The following is an 11,461-nucleotide window of genomic DNA, read 5'->3' on the forward strand; positions in this document are numbered from 1 at the left end:
CAATATAGGGTTGGTCAGTTGAAGAATTGAATTGACATCAGTACTTAGCCCACTAGTTCTCTAAGTTTGCTTACACCACTTACACCAATAATTGTTCTTTTGACCAATTGCATCAAAATCTTTTGCCAATAATTGGTCTTTTGACCAATCAGACCAGATATTTTGTCAACAATTGGTCTAGACCAGTGGTTCTCAAACCTTGACCTTTGCCTTAGCACTACACAGCTGATTCAAATCATCAAAGCTTGATGATGAGTTGATGATTTGAATAAGTTGTGTAGTGCTAAGGAAAAAAACACAACATGCACCCCTTTGGGTCCATAGGACCAGGATTGAGAACCACTGGTCTAGACTAATAGTTTCCTTCTTGTAAATACACAAGGGCAAACGAGGAACTGAATTTCTGAATTCATACTTACATACAGTATTATTCCATTGCGTGGTAACACACCTTTACCGGTAATCCACGCCCTGCCTCCTTCCACATGAACATGTAGATAAGGAGTAAAAAACATATTACAGAATTTAGAAAGTATTAATCCCGCTGAGACAGTGTATTGACTAAAGGATAAGCTTACTAAATACAGGACCAAGTAAGTCTTGTATTTGTATTTAAGAATACTTTGCATTTAGATTTTAAACATTTGGTTGATGGCTTCTTAAATAAAATATGACAAATGTATTTCTCTACTATCAGAAAAGATGACAATGAGTGTTTTTATTTCTGATAATTGTTCTATTTTCTCCACGATTTACCATGTTCCCATGTAGGAATGGACAGAGGACTTCTCTTTGTGGCCTCTATGGTGATGGGCTGCCTGGCACCAGGTGTTAGTGGAAACGGACATCTCTCGTTTGCCAATAATACGGAGGTAAGGTTCTCAATCTACTCTTTCCAGCAACACCTTTATGGACCAGGGGCCGGATTCACAAAACATTACTTACGAAAAAAATTAAGAAGCTGCTGAAAACAAAAAAAATAAGAAGTTCATAACATAGTTCGTAAATGCGATTCCTCAATGTTCTTGGGAATTCGTCGTTTTCTTAGAAACTTCGTAAATATATTTCTTAAGAACTTCGTAAATATCGTTTTATGTGGCATTGACATTAGTGACGTGCTTGAAACTAATAAATAAGCCTATGTGACATGAATGATAGGATTTGGCCCACTATAAGTGTTGATGTTTACATTGAATTACTTTTTTTTTGCTTTATATCTCCAGAATTTTTTTTTTGCTTTATGTCTCCAGCTCGCGAAACCTTTATACACGCATACAAAAAAAACGTTCTTTTTCACACATTATAGGAAGACTAGCGTTAGCTACTGTACATCAAAATAAAATTTTCAGCAAACAAGAGCTTGGAGTGATGATGGAGGAAATAGCAGCCAGGAAAAGGTTGCTGTTGGGGAGACTTGATAACTGCGGGGTCAATGCAGACAAAAAAAGAGAGAGGATGGGCGAGTGGCCTAGTCTGTCAATGCTGTCGGGGTTATGGCAAAGGACAGTGACGCCTTAAAAAAAGAAGTGGTCCGACATCAAGTCGACTGCTAAGAAGAAGGGAGCTGAGAGACCATTAATGTGGACCAGCTGGAGGAGAAGGTGGTAGAGGGACTGCGCAACCGGTAAATTAGGTAGCTAGCTACCTTCGCTAGCCAAGCGTCCCGACATTATAGCCAACAACATAGCTAACTTTGCCAAGTTCTTTGCAAATTGACGAGATAACGCTAGCTATTTAACACTTATAGAATATTGTAATATATTGTTAATTACTAGTTAGCTAGATAATGCACGTTTAATTTGTTTTCTTTCTGTATTTAAATACCCGGTTGCCAGCTGTATCTGGTGCAAGAAAACGTTAATGTTTACACAATTATCTAGTCGTCTCAAGACAAGGGTTTAGCTGTCCTAAAGTTCAGTACATTTCAAATAAGAAATCCTAAAGCATTATTTTCAAAAATCCCATTTCATAACTTTCTTCATAGGAAGAAACTTAGGAAAAACCTTAACATGTCCAATAAGTTTATTGAGGAATAGCAACGTTGCTTAACTTTCTTCTTAAGTCTATAGTTATGGAAAAATGGTCAGTTAAGAAGACATTTCTTCTTAAGAAAATTGTGAATCGGGCGCCAGATCCTAACTTAAAGTCATAGTTCACTCCCAAATCAAAGTTAGGCAGATGATTTTAGAAGTCATTGGTATGATGTCAATGAGTCAATAGCCCACAAATGTAGATATTGAAATGAACTTGTGTGTGTGTGCATAACTTGAACTAGATTTGCTGTGTGTGGTTTGACAGGTGCATATCACACGGACAGGCTGTGGATTGACTAAGCTGTGTGTAGAGACCCCAGAACAATGTGATCCTACAGGAAAAACAAGCTGCCTCTTCGCTTCCATCGTCACCACCGCCCCCTCTCCTCCTAATGGAGTAGACCTGTTAGTTGAGCTCCTTGGGGACTCCAGTGGATACATCGCTCTAGGACTGACTGCCAACGAGACAGAGGTAACACATGCGCACACACACAACCAGAAAAACAAGGTGAACCCATAACCACATAATTATTACTTTTTGGACTTCTTCCCAAAGACAAGACATTAAGGGACCATTCTTTGGACATTAAATTGTTGTTGTAGTAGAGGTAATGATGATTGTCTGTAACCCATGCTCTCCCTCTCTCCTATGAATAGGGAACGTCTATGGTTTTTATCTGTGCCCAGAACAGAAATGGCAGTTTCTTCTTCCGCTCTGCCCAGCGCAACAACCTCAACAACACAATTTCTCTGACACAAAGGGTGAAGAGGCTTTCATCTAATCAATTGACACTAATGAGGTTGGTTATTGACTGTAGGCAAATGTAACACTTTTTCTTGTGTTCCCAGATTGTGAAAAACATCACTGGCTCAGTCAATGGGACTTTCATACAGTGTAAATTCATGCTGCCAGCGGTTAATGCAACAACCAGGACCAGTCACGTCACCACCTTCGTCACCTTCCTCGCTGTGGGAAATGTCATAAACGGTAAGTGTTGACCTGATATTGGAACCAGGCACAGACCCCCCCCCCCTCACTGTAATCATTTTATCTTCTAAACATCTGCCTTCTGCTTCATCCCTACTTATTCAGGTATGGGTATTGGTGACATCAACATACGCTTGACCAATAAGCCATTGAACCTGGCTGACCCTACCAGCAACGTTGCAACAACAGCAGTCCCAACAACAGCCGGCAGCAGCGCACTCACATCCCAAGGTAAGCAAATCAGGCTTGAGCTAGAAGTTGCCCTTAATCAACCATAGATCTGCTGGGGTCATGTCTATTCTAGTGCTTCCCAGTGTTCTGTCGGGTCCGTAACATCCAGTCAATCCACACTTCCCTTTCAGCTGTGATGGTCCTGCTCAGTGTGCTGATGTATCGTCTTTCCTGAAGAGAACCTGAACGTTAGCCAGCTTCAACACCAATGGAAAGAGAACCCTTTTACCCTAAATATTTGAAGGAAAATTGACTCCGTATCTCAGATGAATTACTGTTACGTGCAATGAAATGCTACTGTTAATGTGGGATCTTGGTAACTTTAAATGTGTGTGAAAGGGAACAATTAGAATGTACGTATGCTACAGTAAAAGGAATTAATTGGTTCATAATGTACAGTTGGAGTCTACATACACCTTAGACAAATACATTTAAACTGTTTTTCCCAATATTTAATCGTAGGTCAATTAGGATCACCACTTTATTTTAAGAATGTGAATAATAGTGATTTATTTCATCACATTCCCAATGGGTCAGAAGTTTACATACACTCAATTAGTATTTGGGTCAAACGTTTCAGGTAGCCTTCCACAAGCTTCCCACAATAAGTTGGGTGAATTTTGGCTCATTCCTCCTGACAGAGCTGAGTCAGGTTTGTAGGCCTCCTTGCTCGCACTCTTTTTCAGTTCTGTCCACAAATTTTCTATAGGATCGAGGTCAGAGCTTTGTGATGGCCACTCCAATACCTTGACTTTGTTGTCCTTAAGGTATTTTGCCACAACTTTGGAAGTGTGCCATTGTCATTGTCCATTTGGAAGACCCATTTGCGACCAAGCTTTAACTTCCTGACTGATGTCTTGAGATGTTGCTTCAATATATCCACAATTTTCCATCATGATGACATCTATTTTGTGAAGTGCACCAGTCCCTCCTGCAGCAAAGCACCCCCACTACATGATGCTGCCACCCCCGTGCTTCACGTTGGGGATGGTAATCTTCGGCTTGCAAGCCTCCCCTTTCTCCGCTAAACAGTTCTAGTTTTGTTTCATCAGACCAGAGGACATTTCTCCAAAAAGTACGATCTTTGTTGCAAACCGTAGTTCAGCTTTTTTTGGAGCAGTGGTTTCTTCCTTGGTGAGCAGCCTTTCAAGTTATGTCGGTATAGGACTTGTTTTACTGTGGATACTTTTGTACCCGTTTCCTCCAGCATCTTCAAGGTCTTTGCTGTTCTGGGATTGATTTGCACTTTTCTCAAAGTACGTTCATCTCTAGGAGACAGAACGCTTCTACCTGAGCGGTCATGTTTATACAAACAGTGGTAACTTCAGGTGTTTGGAAATCGCTCCTAAGGATGAGTCAGACTTGTCGGTCTACAATGTTTCCCATGTCAAGCCAAAACAATTTCCTGGAATTTCCCAAGCTGTTTCAAGACAGTCAACAATTGCTATGCACAAAGATGTCCTGACTTGCCAAAACCATAGTTTATTAACAAGAGATTTGTGGAGTGGTTGAAAAAACAGTTTTAATGACGCCAACCTAAGTGTATGTAAACTTCCAGCTAAACACTGTGCCATTTTTGTATTTGTGGATCCTTTAATAAATAGTTATACCCTCCTCTGGTTAATTTCAGACATACATGCCATCACACTGCATTTACTTGAATATCTTTAAGGATTACATTCTTTCAACATGAATTGCTCGAAGCCCAGAAATAGGCAGTTTGTCTCCAATATATGCATTGAATGTGTACTAAACATGAAGCTCATTATTGGATTTCAAGGAGAGGACCATTGTTTGAGTCTAAGTGTAACCATGATAAAGCACTTGCGGGGCCAGTCATCTGACATCCAAACAAAGTAACCTCTCCAAATAGTGGTGGTGATGTACACAATGCTTTCATCAGAAAAGCTGCCTCAAGTCAATAAAAAGCATTAATCACAGTATTTAATTGCAATTTATTACAGTACAACTTAGTATAAAAATAATGACATGAATATAAGGAACATACATACTCAGGTGGGCCCGTTTCTTCAAACCTTAACCCAATCTTTAAAGTTGTCATCTCTTGATTAGTAATGCCAATGTGGTGATTTGACTTGTGGCTCAGGTCAGAGAATAAACGGCCATTTCTGCTCTCTGCTGGTCAAAAAAAGGAACAGCAGCACAGCAAATCACGTATTACTGCTTGCTACCTACAGCTAGTTCCAATGTAATTGGCTGCAGGACAATGCTAGATGTAAAATAATGATAGGAGGGGGCTGAAATGGGGACAAACTAAATTGCGTCAAGAAAAATATATACCTGTGGGACAATGGAAGGGTGGTAGTGGGGGCAGGTGAGTGACATTTCATAGTGTGGGAATTAATAGGAGTCGGAGGTCCCACTGGAAGTTGTGGATGTGTTTGTCTGTACAAGTGTGCATCCGTCTGTCTATGAATCCTCATCTCCGTTGACACTGTCACCATCGTCTCCATCCACACGTTCTCCTTCCTCCTCTTCGTCATCATCATCCCTGTCTTGACTCTTTACCTGAGAGACCAACGATTGATTAGGTGGTGAGTACAAACAATCCAATAAGCATAAATACACCGCCATTCATCTTTTGCAGCATCATGACATTTCTCCCCCCCACCTCCTCTTCTAGCAGGTCCCCCTCAGAGTCGTTGAGCTCCTGGTTCTCCCTCTCCCTCTTGATGCTCTCCTCCTTCTTGTTGCTGGAGTGCTGCAGTGAGGACACCGCTCCAGGTTCAGGCTTGGCACCTTTCCCTTCTGTCCAGAGAAACAGGTCAAACCAGACAGATAAAAAGGCGTCAAAGAAAGCTGAAGATGAAATCCATCTGTGTATACAAGTCTGCTGAATACGGAGATACATAAACAGTACAAACTAGCTCATGAATGTGTTTGTTAAACTTTGAACATATGGTTCAGGTGACCCTCCTGCACCCTACCTGACTTCTTGCCGTGGTCCTTCTCCATGCGGCCTAGGCTCTCCAGCAGGTAGTCTACTTTGTGTTTAATCAGCGTCAGCTCCTTCTTGATGGTCTGCAGGTCATCTGTTTTCACTGAGAGAGGAAGCGGGAGAAGATAAAGGTTTTAGAGAGCTTTTTTGACCACACTGCCTAATGAAGCTGTTTGACAAGTGTCATTAGCCACCTGATTCATCTTAAGCATTGACAGCATGTACTGCACCAGAGTGCTGTAACTCTGCTAGCGCGCAAGTGTATTACGAGTAGTATGTCAGTTGAGTGGTTAGAGCAGAGGGCTGGGTACTAACTTGTTCTTGATGCCCTCTGGCTGCTCTTGGAGGAGAAACTGGCCTTGGTGCGGCGGCTACCCCCTCCAGTCATGCTGACCCGCGAGCGCTTGGATGGGATCACTGCTCGGGACAGGGGTGGAGGAGGAGGGGGCACGCGGGACGGGTACGAATACACTCTGAGAATAGAGTAATGAATGAACCAACTTTTTCCATTTACTCTAATTCCGCTTGCATATTAAGTTTATTTAACTTGAGCTAAAACAACAGGATACGGGAACAGACATAGCACTGGACTCACCGGTCATAGTAATCTCTCTGGAAGTCGTAGTCCAGATCAAACGTGGGACTGCTGTGGGGAGAAGAAAATTAGTGGTCAAAAAAAGATACATGTATGCAGTGGAAGAGGCAGAGGGGGAAAGACACCATGTTCATATTTTAATATTAGGTATTTAAAAATGTGGTTCTTTACATTGAATCGGGCCTGTACATGTCTCCCGCAGAGCGCTTTGTGGTCTTTGACCTGTGGGGTTTGGGTTCTCCGGCCAAGTTAATGTCTGAGGAAGAGAGGACAGAGTCAGTCTTGGAAATACAATCTTTATCCATATTCAGTAGTCACAAAGAGCCACCTTTAAAAAGTTATCCTCCAAGCAGGCAAGATGCTGTACCCTAAAATGTCAGTTTTGTTCATTACCCAAAGAACACTGAGGCCAATTTGAGGCATTGCTCACCAGCTCCAGAAGCTGGCTTTAGTTCTTACCCAGCACCTGTCCCACGATCACGCGTCCGTCCTCACCCCCTACAGCAGCCCGGGCGCATCTCTCGTTGACGAACTGGACGAAGGCAAAGCCCTTGTGCACAGAACAGCCCACGATCTTGCCATACTTGCTGAAGATGGCCTCCACGTCAGTCTTGGTGACCAGTAGCGTGTTGAGGTTTCCGATGAAGACCCGGGAGTTGAGCGAGCGAGGGTCTGTCTTGTTGGTCACGTTGCTGGCCATCAGGGCGCTGGTGGTGGGGGACCGACTGGTGGAGATAATCTCAATTATCAACTGTGTCACTGCAAGAACACTACTCAACCATCTTTTTATATAAATAACAGAGTGGCAGGGAATGTTCCTAATAAAACACTGTTGTTGACCTTATTCAGGTCCTATATCAACAGCATCACCAAGACATCTTATGCTCCAGCCCTGTCACCTCCACAAATGGTTTGTTTTGTGATTGTGTAGCATCTTAAGTCTCCAGATGTCCATGTGTTGGTAGTATAATAATTATCCTTAATATCAGTGGTACATCTTCTGGTGCAAATCCAGACGGTCCTACTGCAAAAAAGACCCTGAATAAGCAGCAATAATCAGACAACACCCATCACAATATATAAAAACACCATTACGTCATACTTGTGGCTGTACATCACACTTCAATTGATATACAAACCAAAACTCACTCAATAGAAATTATTTTTTACAAATAAATGGATGCACACGAGTGTCCACTGACTGTTCAGACAACAGGATATTAGAATGGTGTGGAGGGGGCAATATGCAAGTTTTGGAGCGGGGTTTGTTTTATATTGCCTGAATTGCAAATCTGGGCAGGGGTCACAGTTAACAAGCGTCTAAGAGTAGGAAAGACGTCACGCAACAGGACCAGGCTAATATTTAGCGCTCTAAGCCTACGGGCAGGGAAAGGCACGTGTGTACAAATTGGAAATTTGGTGCTCATAATATTAGTGGCACATGTGGTAATTTGTGGAAGGCTAATACGCAAAGGAGGTTGGGCACAATTGGACATTGGGGAGTGAGAATCTCGATGGCACCGCATACAACCAGTGTGTCAAAAAAGTAAGCGTTAATAACAACCAATGGGGGTTAAATAACCATCACTCACTCCATAGCGTCTTTGTGCACGGCGGTCGTCTGTCAGTTCTTTGACACGGAGGGCAAGGCCAGTGTGTGCGGGCAGGTGTCTTGGGTGCTCTCAGCAAAAACTACAACTCCAGCAGCACCCTCAGAATGCAGAACTTCACCCCACGACTTATACTGAGGCGGGCGACAGAACACACCTCAGTGACATTGTACAGGGTTATTAGTCTTACCTGGTTGGTTTAGTACATAATTCAGTTATGTGTCAAATACAGAGGAAAAACAGGGTTATTGGCATCCTATAGAGGACAAATGATGTAAGACTAGAAGCAGCCTAGCCAATCAGAGATGCAATATACTTCAAGTACTTGTAGTTGCACATTATGCAAATGTATCAACATGTTGATAGATTGTGTTATTATGGTTCAGGCATCCATTACAGGGATAAGTCGTAGTAGATAATGTGGTAATCACTGACAAGTCTTTTCAGATTTACTATAAGAGTAGTCATTTGTGATGCACACAGGGAAATAACATTGGGATGTTGTTTTGCATGAACATATAGAGTTGCTAAAAGGTAGTAGTACTACGCCTACTTTGAGGACTTCACAAGCAGTGTATGTAATGCACAGGGGCCACCATAACACTCACGCTGCTTATGGGCCTACAGCAGCACCGCATGAGGTGGTGTGTGGGAGGCGGGAGCTGTGCACTGCAGAGTTGAATGTCCCGACTCATTTTACAGAACTCAAGTGTGCAGATATGATAGAAGTGAAAATAAAAAAGACAGTGCACTAGGCATGCACCACAGATGAGACCAGCCTAATGATGAGTGACATCTAACAAGCTAATCAATCAGTGCTGGGGTCTCTGGCAGGGAGACCTGAGGCACAGCACCACAACTCTGAACATTCGTGATTCACCACCTGACTTCCAAAGTAAATGCTAGTAGCTAGAATCGCTTTTGAATGGCACTTACTGATAACTTTAACACTATTGTTTAGTGTAAGATGCACCTTGATTAAATCAGGTTAATTAAAAACTACACAATTTTACCAGCCCACACCGTGCCAAGGCAGCCTAAATAACCTCAATCTGCACCATCGAGCTAACTAGTAGTCAAAGACTATAGTATTATATTAGATAAACCTAGCTAGTTTTCTATTGCTTTTGGGTCTAGCAAAGAGACTGAGCAAGGACAAAGTACATAACTGCATCATTCATAAAGTACATTTTAATTAGTGTAACAAAAATAACAAATGTCTGTCGTCGGTCACATTAATTATACGGTTATGAACCTAAAATAACATTAATCTATTCGCTAACAATGGACAACCAGCATTTCTTGCAGAAAAAAAAAACATTCCCGCAAAAATAGCGTTCCCGTACCAGTCGGTCTCCAAAACCAGCTAATCACAAAAATAAAATAAAAACACCACAAGCCTAAACGTATGTGCAACATGTTATGGATATCTAACAACAACAAAAATGGTCAAAATTGAAATAAATTCAACAAGGTTAGCACGCTAGAGATAAAATCCACAAGGTTAGCTAGTTAGCTTACATGTTAGCCAACCAGCAAAGTTAACACATTGAACTGCAGCCGTGTTGTAGTTATCGTCCACAAAGAAAGCAGTCTTCGCAGTTATTGTCTTAAAACGCTCGGCTTATACAACTGTTTGCAAGACAACAAAAGCTGGCAAAAACTGTATAAAAAGTAATGGGATCCTGCTAGCTAGGCTGTTGTTGGGCCATCTACCTAGCTTTAAGAAATTGAACCATAATGAGTTAGCTAGCCGCTCGCTCAAATAGAAAAATACATAGCGTTAAAAAATAAAATTCCAAAGATACTGCAAAGTCAGAGGAAAAAATACTCACCGGGAGCTTAAAGATTTAAATGGCTTATATTTCAGCTAAATCAGACATTTGTGATAGTTCTACGGTCGTCTTCTTGCGGCTAAAATAAGCTGTTTTCAACCCTGCACGAAATGGCGCAGCACCCAACAAAGGGGAGGTAGCCAAGACTCCTTCTTCTACTTCGGTATAATGGCGTTCGCACATTTTGTTAATGCATGCTGCCACCTACTGTGCGGAAGTGTGTATTGAATCACCTTACAGTTGTGACGCAAAAGGGAAAAACTTGCACCACCAAGTAACCATACACACGTCACTATTTAATAAATAAAATCACTACCCTATTCCACTACTGATTCTACACCAGGCTGACAGCCTGGGAGGAGGGGAGTCCTTTGTTCAACACACATTGTAACTCTTCTGCAGTAAATCTTCCGATACGCCCAAGTAATTCTCTGCAGCTGCTACCACAACATCTATTTTCTATGATTTACATTACATTTCTGCTGTACAGATGATAACCAATGCAATGAATGCAAAAGAAAGAATCTTACTTAAGCACAAATTTGTAACATTCTGTATTGTCCTAGGCCTACAACTCACACTTGACCCATCATCCTCTACTCTCGTCACTGCCTCAGACCCTGGCAATCTCAACCTCTCGCACAGGACACCCCCACAATTGACACACAGTTTTTCCACCGATACTACACATTCCTTTGTCCCATGCCCTCCTGCACACTGCTCACATCTCGGAATCTCCCTCCTACACACTTCTGGACATAAACTAGGCATCTGAAAATCTTAGTGGGTTCGGCACAAATGCTCTCCCTGGATAACTGACATATCCTAACATGACTTTATCAGGTAAAGACTGCTTCAAAACTCAAAAGGACAGTGTAAAATATGGGTTGTTTATGAATTCGAAGGACCAATAAAATTTTTTAGGCCGGTAGCAACCACCACCAGGTGCCCGTTCAGAACATGAGAAAGCAGTTGTTCCAGTTCAAGGATTTAATGAAGATCCACACACACACACACACACACACACAACACCACTCTCTCTCTCTCTCTGATACTAATTGTGGTTCTGTAATGAAAAGAGGAGAACTTAGGAAAATATATGCCTATTTGCATGTCAACAACTAAACAGGCTATGTTCTGTTAGGGTTGCGTAAATTTGAATCTGGTATCAGGATAAATATAACAATGAGTCACCGATTTTATACTATGT

General features: G+C 41.9%; 2 protein-coding genes across 6 annotated transcripts; one reads left to right on the forward strand and one right to left on the reverse strand.

Moving 5' to 3' along the window:
* The first annotated feature begins 486 nt into the window (after positions 1-486).
* Positions 487-4,866, forward strand: LOC139386700 (putative ferric-chelate reductase 1). The gene is made up of 7 exons (XM_071132523.1): positions 487-593; positions 772-872; positions 2,299-2,505; positions 2,691-2,795; positions 2,883-3,021; positions 3,127-3,252; positions 3,384-4,866. The coding sequence occupies exons 2-7, from the start codon at positions 774-776 to the stop codon at positions 3,425-3,427; spliced, it is 720 nt and encodes a 239-aa protein (XP_070988624.1). The 5' UTR covers positions 487-593; positions 772-773; the 3' UTR covers positions 3,428-4,866.
* Positions 4,867-5,187: 321 nt separating this feature from the next.
* LOC139386698 (heterogeneous nuclear ribonucleoprotein C-like) lies at positions 5,188-10,401 on the reverse strand. Of its 5 annotated transcripts, XR_011629099.1 has the most exons (10): positions 10,252-10,387; positions 8,399-8,550; positions 7,266-7,531; positions 6,978-7,062; positions 6,807-6,857; positions 6,527-6,684; positions 6,201-6,314; positions 5,885-6,021; positions 5,554-5,781; positions 5,188-5,388 (listed from the first exon to the last, which is right to left on the reverse strand). XR_011629099.1 is itself a non-coding variant. In XM_071132519.1 (9 exons), exons 2-9 carry the CDS (start codon positions 8,401-8,403, stop codon positions 5,683-5,685), a joined length of 915 nt encoding a protein of 304 aa, XP_070988620.1. In that variant the 5' UTR covers positions 8,404-8,550; positions 10,252-10,401; the 3' UTR covers positions 5,188-5,682. The 5 variants fall into 5 exon arrangements, 4 of the variants coding, with proteins under 4 accessions (XP_070988620.1, XP_070988622.1, XP_070988623.1 ...); XM_071132519.1 differs by having other exon boundaries at positions 5,188-5,781; positions 10,252-10,401; XM_071132521.1 differs by having other exon boundaries at positions 5,188-5,781; positions 6,990-7,062.
* Between the last annotated feature and the right edge of the window lie 1,060 nt (positions 10,402-11,461).

The sequence above is a fragment of the Oncorhynchus clarkii genome, chromosome 28, assembly GCF_045791955.1.
Source record: "Oncorhynchus clarkii lewisi isolate Uvic-CL-2024 chromosome 28, UVic_Ocla_1.0, whole genome shotgun sequence".
Classification (NCBI taxonomy): domain Eukaryota; kingdom Metazoa; phylum Chordata; class Actinopteri; order Salmoniformes; family Salmonidae; genus Oncorhynchus; species Oncorhynchus clarkii.